Source organism: Panthera pardus, unplaced genomic scaffold, assembly GCF_024362965.1.
Source record: "Panthera pardus isolate Hobbes unplaced genomic scaffold, ASM2436296v1 HiC_scaffold_6, whole genome shotgun sequence".
Taxonomy (NCBI): domain Eukaryota; kingdom Metazoa; phylum Chordata; class Mammalia; order Carnivora; family Felidae; genus Panthera; species Panthera pardus.
This window is the reverse complement of record NW_026526991.1, coordinates 2,751,473-2,766,111: the sequence shown is the minus strand read 5'-3', so window position 1 is coordinate 2,766,111 and position 14,639 is coordinate 2,751,473. Positions and strand designations below refer to the sequence as shown.

Genomic DNA, 14,639 nt, shown 5'->3' with positions numbered 1-14,639 from the left:
TACCTTCCTCTTCCCCACTCAAAACAGCCCCACTCTTTCAACCGCTTTTTATGACACTATTTCCTGCTAACACTCACCTGGGTATATCTTTTTAAAAATAGGTGCCTCAAAATACACACGACACTTCAGACTGATTATCTGATTATTGCAGGGACCAAGGGATTATAAACTCCTGTTATTTGGTGATAGCGATTTAGCATTTTATCAATTCTTATTTTAATTACTTAAGTACCGGTGCCCGCTTTGGCGGCAAGTACACCAAAACCAGAACGATACGGGGAAGATTAGCCTGGCCCCTGCAGAGAATGACGTGCAAATTTGCGAAGAGTTTAATTACATAAATACTGTCAAACTCAGTCTGCCTTTGGCTCTCCTCTTCCCCTTGCCCCCATGCTAATATAGTTCTTTTTCTAGTTAAGACTTTTTTTTTATTGTGATAAATATACAATTTACCATTCAAACCTCTTTAAGTGTGCAGTTCAGTGCCTTTAGGTATATTCTCATGGTTGTGCAACCATCACCAGATGGTTCTCCAGTTCTCCAGAACTTTATCATCTTCCCTTACCAGACTCTGTCCCCATTAGACAATCACTCCCCATTCGTCCCTCCCCCAAGACCCAGGCAACCAGCATTCTACTTTCTGTCTCTATGAATTTGACTGCTGTAGGCACTTCATATAAGCAGAATCATACAATATTGGTCCTTTTTAAAATCTGGCTTATTTCACTTAATATAAGTTCTTAAAGGTCCATCCATGTTGTAGCTATGTGTATGAGAGCTACATTTTTAAAAAGTTGAATATTCCGTTGTGTGTATATGTCGCATTTTGTTTATCCCGTCTTCCGCTGATGGACATTTGGGTTGTTTCCACTGTTTGGCTATTGTGAATGATGCTGCAATGACCATGAGTATACAAATATGTTTGAGTCCCTGCTTTGAGTTCTTTTGAGTACATACTCAGAGGTGGAATTGCTGCGTCAAATGGTAGCTCTGTTTAACTTTTTGAGGAACCACCATACTCTTATAAATACCTTTGTCAAGAGCATATTCTTTCAGGCCTCTGCAGGTGGACCCTATGCCTGCTCTATGTTACGCGATGTCAGGTGCAATTTACTATGCATAGCGATCCCTACTGTAAAATAGAATCATTCGCATGTAATGTATAGCCCACTGCCCAGATTATAATTAGTGCAAGGATTGGCTATAGTTTATTAGAGATTTATTTATTTATTTTTATTTCAGTAAACTCTACACCCGACGTGGGGCTCAAACTCACGATTCTGAGATCAAGAGTCGCATGTTCTACTGATTGAGCCAGCCAGGAGCCTCTATTAGAGATTTTAATCTGTGACAAGAGTAGACAGCATAGCCAAATAGTGAGCAATGAAACATTGAATAACGTTTTCAAGATGACTGGTTTTAAAAACATTTTTCATATATTACTGTAGGCTTCCCAATCTCAACTTTCCTAAGAAAAGATCGCATTTAGTAGCGACTAACCAGAACCACGAGGCTTTACAAACTGGTGCGAATCTGGATCAATATTTACATAGTGCTACAAATTCTTATGTCCAAGGTAAGCTCCAGTCAGCACAATTCTAGGTTTTACAATTTTATTTATTTTTAATGTTCACTTACTTTTGAGAGAGTGAGAGACAGAGCACAAGTGGGGGAGGCGCAGAGACAGAAGGAGACAGAATCTGAAGCAGGCTCCAGGCTCTGAGCTGTCAGCACAGAACCTGACGTGGGGCTCAAACCCATAAACCATGAGATCATGACCTGAGCCAAAGTTGGACGCTTAACCGGCTGAGCCACCCAAGCGCTCCTAGGTATTACAATTTTAAATACTCTGCGTGATGTGCCTTGAAATCAGTGTGCTGGGAGATACTGATCTCCACTGTCCCCAGGATGGCCAGATGGATGGAACTTGGAGTAGCTAGAGCTCCATTACCGGTCACCTGGTCACTAGGAGTCCTGGACTCACTGAAATCTGGCCAAGGAGGGGTGCCACCACCTGGTCATTCACTTCGGCAGCAGCTGCTGAGTGTGCTATTGCTCATCAAAGACAAGGGGGCCATGGTGTTGCTATAGCATCTGATGTTTCAGGTACCCGCGGTGCTGCTAGCCATGCGAGGAATGGGGGCTGAAGATGGGGCTAAGGATCCTTGCAGGTATAGCTCGGGACAGCCCGGCTTTCTGCTTCACATACATGGAAAACTTCTGACCTTTGTGGTCAAAGCCATGGGCAGAGTGGTTGTTCTTTCTTTTTCTTTTTTTTTTTTTTTTAAGTTTATTTATTTATTTTGAAAGAGAGACAGAGAGAATGAGAGGGAGAGGGGCAGAGAGAAAGGGAGACAGAGGATCTAAAGCAGACTCCGTGCTGATGGCAGAGAGCCCGATGTGGGGCTTGAACTGGTAAACTGTGAGATCACGAGCCGAGCTGAAGTTGGATGCTTAACCGACTGAGCCACCCAGGCACCCCCAGGATGACTGTTCTAAAAAAACACATGTACCTTCTGTGAATTATAGTTTCATCATCTTGAAATATTTGATGTGACTGATTTCAGTTTGAAGTCCACGTTATAAGAAATATCACATTTGTCAATGAAAGGAGTTGGAGTCTTTAAATTTAATTTCCTTTGTAAATCATTGAGATTTAATTCAAATACCATAAAATTCCCTTTAAGAGTATACAATTCAAGGTATTTTAGCATGCTCGCAGCTGTGCATCTACCATCACCTTCTAATTCCAGACTATTTCCAACATGTGAAAAAGAAACTCTATTAGCAGTCACTCTCCGTTTCCCTCTACCTCCAGGCCCTCGCAACCGCTAATCTACTTTCTGGCTACATGGATTTGCCTATTCTGGACATTTTATATAAACGAAGTCATGCATTATGTGCCTTTTGAGTCTGGCTTCTTTCACTTAGCATAATGTTTTCGAGATTCAGCTGTGCTGTAGCATGTATCAGTACATTTCTTTTTATGGTCGAATAATATGTCACCGTATGGATATGCTACATCTCATTTATCATCAGTTCAACCATAACTTTCTTTCTTTCTTCTCTTTCTTTCTTTCTTTCTTTCTTTCGAGAGAGAGCATGTGCTAGTGGGGGAGAGTAGCACAGGGCGGGTAGAGAGAGAATCTTCGGCAGGTTCCATGCTCAGCGTGGAGCCTGACATGGGACTGGATCCCACGACCCTGGTATCATGAACTGAGTTGAAATCAAGAGTCAGACCCTCAACTGACTGAGCCTCCAATCATAAATTTTAAACGATTATAAAAATGGTTTTAAATTTTTTGTGACATATTTGTGCACATAAATTTCTTGTATGATGGTGATTATGAAGAATCTGAAGATACTGTCACTATAAAGTCTGGATTAGGAACTGTGTGTAGGATCTCAGACTGTTATCAAAAAAAGTCATGTTCCCACAAGTGACTTAAGTCTTCTATTGACATTTTATTTTATTTTATTTTAATTTTTTTTAATGTTTATTTATTTTTGAGACAGAGAGAGACACAGCATGAGCAGGAAGGGGCAGAGAGAGAGGGAGACACAGAATGTGAAGCAGGCTCCAGGCTCTGAGCTGTCAGCCCAGAGCCCGACGCGGGGCTCAAACTCACGAACTGTGAGATTGTGACCTGAGCCAAAGTCGGACGCTTAACCGACTGAGCCACCCAGGCGCCCCTATTGACATTTTAAAAATCATTTCTTAGAACTGTTATATAAATTTAAAAATTTCTATAAAACTTTGTACATATTATTTTTCTCATCATAATTGTATAAAGGATATAGAATGAATTTTTTTTCTCTAAGTCACATGTATGCATTCCTAAGTCCCCTCGTTTATTCCATTGTGCCACACAAAAAAAATATTCTTTTAGATTTTATTTTTAATGTTTTATTTTTTTAATTAAAAATTTTTTTACATTTATTTATGTTTGAGACACAGAGAGAGACAGAGTGTGAGTGGGGGAGGGGCAGAGAGAGAGGGAGACACAGAATCCGAAGCAGGCTCCAGGCTCTGAGCTGTCAGCACAGAGCCCGATGTGGGGCCCGAACCCACGAACTGTAAGATCATGACCTGAGCCGAAGTCAGACGTTCAACCGACTGAGCCACCCAGGTGCCCCTATTTTTGATTTTTTAAATGTTTATTTATTTCTGAGAGAGAGAGAGAGAGAAACAGAGTGTGAGCAGGGGAGGGGAAGAGAGACAGGGAGACACAGGATCCGACGCAGTCTCCAGGCTCTGAGCTGTCAGCACAGAGACCAATGTGGGGCTTGAACTCACAAACCATGAGATCATGACCTGAGACAAAGTAGGACACTTAACCGACTGAGCCATCCAGGCGCTCCAGAAAATTTTATTTTTAAGTAATCTCTATACCACATGTGGGATTCAAACTCACAACCCTGAGATCAAGAGTCACATGCCCCACCTGAGCCAGCCAGGGACCCCCTCACAAATATCTTTTTATGTATGCCAGTATGTGAAAAGTGTTTGGAGGCACACTTTACAGAAAACCTCAGATTTTATTTAAGGATTAAAAAAAAATTTTTTTAGAGATTTTAAGTAATCTCTACACCTATCACGGGGCTCAAACTTACAACCCCAAGATCAAGAGTTGTATGCTCTACTGACTGAGCCAGCCAGAAAGCTTCAGATTTTAAAGAGGATTCCTACTAGGAAGAAATGGCCACATTTATGGCTCTTTCTATAGCTGAGAAAGTTCACAAATTTACAACTTTGCACACTGGTATTACTTCCCTACAAAATTCATCCTTCATAAAATGCTCATGGCCAAAGTTTATAGTCTTGAGTGGTACCGGGGCTGTCTGGAGACCTATGGGTCAGTTTTGTGGAGAGTCAACCTTTTCCCCCTAGCTTTCTTGAGGTGTAACTAACCAAATTGTAAGATATTTAAAGTGTACATCATGATGACTTGATATACACATTGTGAAAGGATGTCCCCCCATCTGGTTAATTAACACATGTATCAATCAACTCACATATTTATTTCCCCCCCACTTCTTTTGGTGAGAACATTTGTGTTCTACTCTCTCAGCACATTTCTATTACACAATATGGCATTATCAGTTATAGTCACATCAGTTATAGTCTAATGTTATACACTAGATACTTGAGTCAATCCTTTAATTGGCTGGATCTAATCCATTCATTTCCCCCCTCTGATAAGATCATCTCAAGTCTAAATCATGATTTTGTGACAGCAGTTAATACTCTGTATATATTTTTAAAATTTTTATTTATTTATTCAGGGGAGGGGCAGAGAGAGAGAGAGAGAGAGGTAGAGAGAGAGAATCCCACCCAGGTTCCACGCCCAGGACAGGGGCCCGATGCCCAATGTGGGGCTTGATCTTACGACTGTGAGGTAATGACATGAGCCAAAATCAAGAGTCGGACATGTAACTGATTGAACCACCCAGGTGTTCCTAAATTATATATTTTTAAATATGTATTTATTTAAGTAATCTCTACGCCCAATGTGGGGCTTGAACTCACAGCCCTGAGATCAAGAGTCGCACACTCTACTGACTGAGCCAGCCAGGTGTGCCTCTTTATAAGACATTTTGTAAAACAAAACGTTCTCACATTTAAAGCTATAAACTCTAGATGTGAAAATAACACATACACGCCACACACTGTTATATGGTTTATTTTTAAAATGATAGTAATAAATGCTTTTCCCTTGTTGGGAAATGACATACCTATTTTCAGTGGATAGAGCCTTAAAAAGTAACAGCGTTCTGTTCAAACTGAACTTGTATAATTGCACAAAAGTCATACAAAGCATTAAGAAATGCTAACAAAGCCTGCAGCTCTCTCAGATCCTCATTGAGCACACCCCGTAAGGCCTTGATTTCAGTGGGGACCCCTGATCTGAGCAATACTGATGCTCACGCCAAGTTCCTCAGTGACACTTAGGCAGAGGTTAAGAACAGTCAGGACGACCCACATGCTTTGTGACAACGGAATTCTGCTCTCATTAAACATTAGCATTAATGATGCATTCACTTTCTCATTATATTAGGAACATTAAACACTTCAGCTTGAAGTATATTTTCCCAGGCTTAAAATGTAACCCTATCAGCTTAAGTTTTAGGTGACAGATTCCCACCTCAGGAAACTAAAATTAAAAAAAAAAAAAAAAAAATTAACATCATAAAAACCTCTTCCAAGAGGGTCCTTTATGCTGCCACCAGCCTGGGTCCTCACTTATTTTCTAACACTCACACACACACACACACACACACACACACACACACACACACACACACCATTATTGTTGATCATATGCCAACTGAGGGGTGGCAGATAGGTTCTGACTCAGATCCCAACTTTGTTTTATTGGTAGCGGTTATTGGAAACACAGTGTTCCAAAGGACTCTGAGGTCACCGCTGACCTGGTGGGCAGTCCCCATGCCTTACTTGTGATCTCTCACACAGACATGGGGGAAGGGGAGCCAGCACTCCTGCATCAGATCTGTAATCTTTGTATTATCAAGAAAGCTAAAGGAGGGTGTTGGTTATCTAAGCTTTGAAAAATATAACAGCTCAATTTTCCTATTTTAATGAGTTACAATGTCTTTATCTTGGGTTTTCTTATTTTATGAATCTTTATCTCAAATTAAGATATAATGTCTATGGTAGGATTTTTCCCTTTCTGACCTTGTTACAAAGCTTAGTGAAAAAATAACCAAGTTTTAAAAGAAGACACAAAGAGAACTTTAAGTCATCTCATGAGGAGTACCTTCCTAGTTTGGATATGAGGACTATGGGAAGAGGAGGGTTTCTACTCCAGTATTTCTACTCCTGTGTTTTAAATAAACAGTCTGTTTGTTGAGTAGGAAGAAAAAGAGCAGTTCCTGAGACAAACACACAAAAGGATGTGGCAGAGGCTATCTGGATGGAAGTGCTTCCTTCATTTAGATGGTATGCATCATCAATGACCCAACCATCTCTCTTCAACTGAGGGAGAAAAATCCTAGCGTAACATTTGAAGGATTTCTGAGAATTAAGGTTTTCTTTCGGAGAGGCCGGTGTATGAGACTTCGACATGGAGGAAATGTGGGGCATGTCTGTGGTGTGGCTAAGAATGTGTGAGATTCTTGCACTGTGCACCACTATCTGCTTAACAAATCCCGAATACATCAGGCGGCCCAGAAACACTAGGCCAGCTCTTGATGGTGCTGACAGTCTGATCCGATGCTTAGCTACTGAAGTTAATCTGGGACTCAAAGGACAATATACTTGGGCCAGGGACTAAAAATCACCAGAAGAATTCTGCAACAGCCATTCTGTGGCTCGCGACAGCTGCAGAACTTGACTAGGTTCTAACCAGAAGTCTGTTTCATGTCCAGGTATGACGCTATACATAAAAGTCACTGGGCTTTTACTTAGAAAGTTGAAGACACTGAAAACGATTTATAGCCAGAAAAGGAAATTCCTTATTTCAGTATTGTAAATGAACAAAGGAAACTCAATCCAAGGAAAGGGTTGTTGGGGCCACAGAAGCCCAGAGGGTGAGAAGTTGTGGATTTATTTTCAGTTCCCTTCTTTTAGAAAGTAGCACAGGGCTGAGAAGTTGGAGGAAGGGGGGAGGACAGGCCCGGGGACGAGACTCCGGCTGTGTGGCCATCCATTCCCACAGCTGCTTAGCAGGGCCAAGCATTCGAGGGTGAGCACTGGCAGGACACCGTGTGTATCACTGATTTATAACATGATCTTTGTCCCCCGATGATGCCGGGTGTCTGCTTTTGGCTGTGTACCTTGGGTTTTCCTGGTAAGACGAGCAAATATCTAACACCAAGTGTTAATCCCCTCACCTGTTTCTTTCTTAAAATCCCTTGACTTTACGCTCTAACGACCAGCAGGTTCTGTACATCTTGGGCCATATCCAGGTTTAAAGGAGGTGAACACACTAGTTCTAGGACAGAAGCTCCCAAATAAACCACCTGTGACAATCTAGCCCTGTTCATTCTGCAAACTGAGTTCTTGTATGACTGCAGCCAGTGCCGTGTTGAGGGAAATATGACTCCTTCCTACTGCCCTTCCAGGGCTAATATTAGAGGAATGAAAGGATCACAGGATGTTCTTGGTGAACTCTTGGTGAGTTCCGCATTTTGCACTAGAGGAAACTACAGAATTGTAACAGGAGCATCTCTCTGAAACGTGGGTGCCATTCCTCTGACTTCAAGAGGGTTAAGGAGAGGATCTACCTTTTCCCCGGGGCGGCAGCTTCTAGGGTGTGCCATAAGGGTCAGTGCACTAAGAATCTATCAAGAAAGCATGGATGCCTGGGATAGGAATCATCTTCAGCCTGAGAACAGATGGACAGAGGTCTAGATCTACAGAAGACACATATATGTTTTTCTTTCTCTTCCATCTCTTCCCTTATCAAGAGTCTAAACATCTTCCAGGCCATAGGCAGCCAAATAGCGAGAAAAACTCAAAACTGTTTTAATAGTTAGTGTTGCTAGAATCTGGATTAGAGCTGAATGGTGGGACTGCAGGACACCAGTGCCCACAAGGGCTCATATGGCTCCAGTAGAGACGTAGGATCTGGAAAAAATGGACAGGAGTTATGGAAGGTATGTACTAGCCACCCACAATCACTGACAGGTGGTTTTTAGTATAGGCAGAGACACTGCTGGTTAGCTCAAAATACAAGCATCATAAACATCTTATGACATTAGGTAGATCTTAGCCAAAGTACAGAAAGGGAAAGACCTGGAGAGAAGGAGAAAAGTTTCTGTATATTTAATTGTGTTAACTGGAATGCATGGAGATATGTAACCACGATTTTTCTTTACATTTAGAAATTCAAACTGCCTTGGTCATTAACTGTACAGAGTTAATGTTACTGAAGTTGTAGTAACATCCAGTTCAAAAATTCAATTTTCCAGATTTCTAGATACTTACAACAAAGAAAGATCACACACAATTACATACATTCATACAGTTGCCACACTCCCAAACAGAACACGTGTATAAATGTGCACACAGAGACACACACACTCAGGACATGCGCACAGATGCGAACAAACACCCCCTTTGAACCTGAGCTGCACGTGGGCTGCAGTGAGGGTCAAGAGGCCCTGCTGCATATCTGTTCTATGTCATTCATTTCTTTGGGACAATCTGCAGAAAGGATGAGAGGTGAGTCCTGAGTCACCACTACATCATCTTCAATCCGTACACCAAGACCACGAAACTTCTCTGGGGCATCTCTGTCATCCTCTGGAATATAAATGCCTGAAAAGTAGAAAAAAGAATGTGCTGTTCATAAATGGCAGTAAGTGGATGATTTGGGATAAGTAAGTTAACCTCTCTGTGTTACAATTCATCTGTAGAACTGGGATCCTAACAGTATCTACCTAGAATTTTGGATATTAACTGAGATAATACACATAAAAGTGTGTGGCACATAATGGTCAATAAATGTTGGCTATCATTACTAGAACTATTACTCTAGTTTTGTGAACCAGACTACAGGCGCCACGTGACCGTGATAATAGTGATCATGATTCTGTCATATTCTAGTGGTTCAAGCAGGCCACTAAAGTTACTTTTAAGTATGTTAATATATGCCAGAAACCAGTAGATTATATAAATGCATTCTTTCCCTCCCGAATCATCCCATGGGAAAAGGGAACTTTGCTAAAATAAGGACATAAAGTATTTTAAAATATATGAAAAACACTTATTTTGAGATTATTAGCCTGAACAACCATAAACTAGAAAAACTCAAGTAAGCTCTTTCCAATAAGCCATAAATATAACTGATGTACACAATGGAGAGTAAGAGAGAAACAGGAAGACTTTAACAGACATTTGGACAATTCTAAGAGTCCCCTTTCTAATCATGAAGTAAGATAAGAACAGGTCTTTTCATATTTAAGAAACTGGAAACTTCCTCCACTATACTCACAGATGCTGCCCTGGGATAAAAAGAAAAAGATCAGTGAAGGAAAATGTATTCAAAGTCTAAGGAAGCACCCATGTACCAACCAGACTATACTGAATAATACATAAGGCATACATAATAGCAACATGTGACTGGGTACTATAAAGTCGGGTCCCAACTATAATTTATATACTTTAGAGATGAAAACACTTGAAATCTATTGTTGAAATACATTTTCTTGACAAAAACAGCATCATTATTTAAAAATCACTCTTGGGGGGCACCTGGGTGGCTCAGCTGGTTAATTAAGTGTCTGACTTTGGCTCAGGTCAAGATTTCACGGCTCATGAGTTTGAGCCCTGTATGGGGCTCTGTGCTGACAGCTCAGAGCCTGAAGCCTGTTTCATATTCTGTGTCTCCAGTTCTCTTTGCCCCTCCCCTGCTCATACTCTGTGTCGCTCAAAAATAAATAAACATTAAAAATTTTTTGGGGGGGCGTCGGGGAGGCTCAGTCAGTTATGCGTCTGTCTTCAGCTCAGGTCATGATTTCATGGTTCGTGGGTTCAAGCCCTGCAATGGGCTCTCCGCTTTCCGCACAGAGCCCGCTTCGGATCCTCTGTCCCCTTCTTTCTCTGCTCCCCCCCACCTTCTCAAACAACAACAACAAATTTTTTTAAATCACTCTTGGGGTGCCTGGGTGACTCAGTCGGTTGAGCATCTGACTCTTGATTTTGACTCAGGTCATGATCCCAGACTTGTGGGATCAAGCCCCATGGGCTCTGAGCTGAACATGGAGCCTGCTTAAGGTTCTCTCTCTCTCTCTCTCTCTCTCTCCCCCCCCCCCCAAAAATTAAAAACAAAAAACAAAACCAAAAATCCCTCTTGTAACATCAATCCTTACACTCCACTGTGACCACCACTTTTCTGTGGAATTCTGTCCACTGCCCAGGATCGTTCAAGCCGGGGAGCTTAGATTGCCAGCTTCCTGTCAAACTTGCGAGAAAGGACCTGGACACCAAGAAGCAGAGCAGCTCTCTGAAGGAAAGCACCTGTGGCTTCAGACGCGTGAGCATCCCACCACTAAACAGGAGACGAGTAGAAATTGGCCCCGGGAAAGGCAGGGTCTAAAAAAAGATTTATTTCTTAATATCTACTTATAGAAAGCAGTCTCCATCTGTTGTTTACTGGAGAAGTCAAATGAAACAAATTGTGTGATGTTAAATAGGAAAGCTCAAGGAAAATCTAAAATAAAATTCCCTTCTACACTGAAGAGATCCATTTTCCTGTCTCTCCTAATTTAATTATGTTGGTTCAGGTAAAACTAAGCAACATTTACCTTTCTACCTGATAGTGTCATGTGTCCCACGGGATCAGGGCCTGCACCCGCCCTTACCTGGCTCTACTGTGATTACCATACCAGGCTGTAGAGGGAGGGAACGGGGCATGTCAGGGGTGTCGTGGACATCCATCCCGAGGTAATGGCCAACGTGATGAGGGCAGTATTTTCGAGCAGTCTGGAAAAGATAATCACCACAGTGTTATTAGGGCAATGACCCCTTAAGGGGAAAGCTGGGCATGTATCGATCAGTGAGATATGTGTTAATACCTCCCCCCTGGTTCTGCCACTTAGGTTTAACCTGTCCTCTGGTTAATGCCTAAGAGACCCGATAAACTGCTACCTCTTAAATGCAATTCTGCTGATGGCATTCAAATGCGTCCAAGTTTCCATTCCCACTATTTGATATACTACATACATGCTGACTTGGGTAACCCCAGCAATGACTACAGTAAATGAAACTCTTTTCAGGGTGGAGGGAGGATGATTATGTTAGAATAGTTCTCTTTTCAATGTTCACAAGTCCCTCTCAGAAAGCCTGCTCTGGAGACTGAATATCTCACAGCAACTTGTGGAGTAGGCACAGGACATTAAATTAACACAGTAATTATTAGGCATTTACTGGCTTGGATATTCCTATCTGTTAATTAGATTTGTTGGCTGCAGCAGCAGGAGGAATTTATAGCGTCTTTCCTATTGATAAAAGAAATCCTGGCAGCCTAAACTTGGAGATGAGATGCCTTAATGGTCTGTTTGGTGTGGCCACCTGGCATCTTAATTTACAGCTAAGGTTTTACATTTTTACTGAATATTATTACATTTTGGCTACAGATGAAATTCACCAAAGACGTGGCCCTTGGGGATATTGTTAGTCTCACCAATGTCACTGAAGCAACAAACACCCTCCCCCATGATTTCTACTTTTCAAAATCACCACAAAAGGACTGAGAGTTAACCTTTTATCCTTTTTGTGTCCTTTTCCATTCTGTCTGCATCAGCCTTCATTTTATATTTTCTGCCCACTGAGCTACTTATACAGGATGCAACGATCTAGAATGTGCTGCCATCTTCTGGAAGAAATAAGTACTGACTCCTTTTGTTTTAATCCATGTTCAACCTAAACCTCTTCTAGATGAAGAATCACAAAGACCATTTTTAAATCTAATTAGTTTTCTAGAGGCTGAAACCCAGCAGCACATCAGGTGTTCTTGAGAGCTGAGGTCAAAAGAGGGGCCATACCTTGAAGGCATTATTTTCCTTAATGTTCTTCACAATCCCCAACTCCTTCAGCTTCTGGGCTATCAGTGTCAGCATCAAGCTGTAGATGTTCTCCAAGCTTGTCCCAGGGGAGCAGAGCGTCAGACAATCTCTCTGAATCTCTAGAACAGCTTCATAGAGTTCTGCCTGAGGTGCTGTGAATCTGGGGACAGGAAAACCAAAGAACTCACATTTGGAATAATCTGATATTGCAGGAAGTTTGCTTCCAAGTCTGATTAGGAAAAACTCCAAGGTGCTGATGATGGGGCATTGTTGATACCTAATCAGTATCAATATATCAGTACTGACAGGACCTTAATTGTGACCTAGACACTCAACAGGAAGAACAATAACTCTTCAAGCTGGGGCAGCAACAGCCTCTCCTGTAAACGATCAGCAGATATACATGAGGTGAGGCTAGCAGATAAAGTCAGCCATGAATGCATCTGGAGGGTCGACCAGCCTCAACTTGATCCTTTCCATTTTTTTTTTTTTTTACCACTTTAAACACACACACACACACACACACACACACACACACACACACACACACACACAAAGGGTGCTTGGGTGGCTCAGTTGGCTAAGTAAGCATCTCTGACTCTTGGTTTTGGCTCAGGTCATGATCTCACAGTTCCTGAGTTCGAGCCCCAGGTTGGGCTCATGTGCTGTTGGTGTGGAACCTGCTTAGGATTCTCTCTCTCTCCCTCTTTCTCTGCTTCTCCTCCACTCTCACCATGTGCTCTCTCTCTCTCTCTCAAAATAAATGAACATTTAAAAAGCAAAAGAAAACAAAGCCTAGGAATCCACTTCTTGTAGGTAAAACCTATGTCATGAGATAAACTAGTAGATACTCTGGATACTAGGTATCCTTAGAATAATAATTTCTTTAGCAATCATGGAGAAAAACGAGAAAAAATTAAGCTGGTGCGGTGTATGATATGTATTTTCTACACTGCTGATGGGGAGTGTAAATTAGTATAGCCGATTAAGTCAAAGGTTTTAATAAAAATATTCATAAAATTTGAGCTTATATTCTGTGCTAAGAATCCATCCTAAGAAAATATTTGACAAAAAACAAATAACCCGTGAAGAAATGGACAGAAAACACAAATAGACACTTCTCTAAAGAAGACATCCGGATGGCCAACAGGCACATGAAAAAATGCTCAACGTCGCTCCTCCTCAGGGAAATACAAATCAAAACCACACTCAGATATCACCTCACACCAGTCAGAGTGGCCAAAATGAACAAATCAGGAGACTATAGATGCTGGGGAGGATGTGGAGAAACGGCAACCCTCTTGCACTGTTGGTGGGAATGCAAATTGGTGCAGCCACTCTGGAAAACAGTGTGGAGGTTCCTCAAAAAATTAAAAATAGACCTACCCTATGACCCAGCAGTAGCACTGCTAGGAATTTACCCAAGGTATACAGGAGTACTGATGCATAGGGGCACTTGTACCCCAATGTTTATAGCAGCATTCTCAACAATAGCCAAATTATGGAAAGAGCCTAAATGTCCATCAACTGATGAATGGATAAAGAAATTGTGGTTTATATGCACAATGGAGTACTACGTGGCAATGAGAAAGAATGAAATATGGCCCTTTGTAGCAACATGGATGGAACTGGAGAGTGTGATGCTAAGTGAAATAAGCCATACAGAGAAAGACAGATACCATATGGTTTCACTCTTATGTGGATCCTGAGAAACTTAACAGAAACCCATGGGGGAGGGGAAGAAAAAAAAAAAAAGAGGTTAGAGTGGGAGAGAGCCAAAGCATAAGAGACTCTTAAAAACTGAGAACAAACTGAGGGTGGATGGGGGGTGGGAGGGAGGGGAGGGTGGGTGATGGGTATTGAGGAGGGCACCTTTTGGGATGAGCACTGGGTGTTGTATGGAAACCAATTTGACAATAAATTTCATATATTGAAAAAAAAAGAGAAAATATTTGAAATTCAAAGAAAGCTGAGTATATAAAAATGTTCACTGTAGATAAACTTTAAATGTCCCCTAATAAGAATGGTTAAATATAACAATATAATGAGTATAATGAACATCTACATACCAAATCCAAGTTCGGCCATGAGCAACATGTTATATTTGT

The 14,639-nt window shown here is 41.5% G+C and overlaps 1 protein-coding gene and 1 non-coding gene across 7 annotated transcripts in view; one reads left to right on the top strand and one right to left on the bottom strand.

Moving 5' to 3' along the window:
- Positions 1 to 234: 234 nt before the first annotated feature.
- Positions 235 to 340, top strand: LOC128775179 (U6 spliceosomal RNA). The gene has a single exon (XR_008419823.1). It is a non-coding gene; the product is annotated as a U6 spliceosomal RNA (small nuclear RNA).
- A 5,328-nt stretch (positions 341 to 5,668) lies between these two features.
- XPNPEP3 (X-prolyl aminopeptidase 3) overlaps positions 5,669 to 14,639 on the bottom strand; it is a 75,337-nt gene continuing 66,366 nt past the window's right edge. For 5 of the 6 annotated variants that reach the window (XM_019446979.2, XM_019446977.2, XM_019446980.2 and 2 more), the window contains 3 exons: positions 12,511 to 12,691; positions 11,329 to 11,449; positions 5,669 to 9,283 (listed from right to left, as the gene is read on the bottom strand). In XM_019446979.2, the coding sequence (XP_019302524.2) occupies positions 9,117 to 9,283; positions 11,329 to 11,449; positions 12,511 to 12,691 (469 nt within the window). In that variant the 3' untranslated portion in view covers positions 5,669 to 9,116. The remainder of the gene's footprint in view (positions 9,284 to 11,328; positions 11,450 to 12,510; positions 12,692 to 14,639) is intronic. The other variant, XM_019446978.2, reaches the window with a different exon arrangement.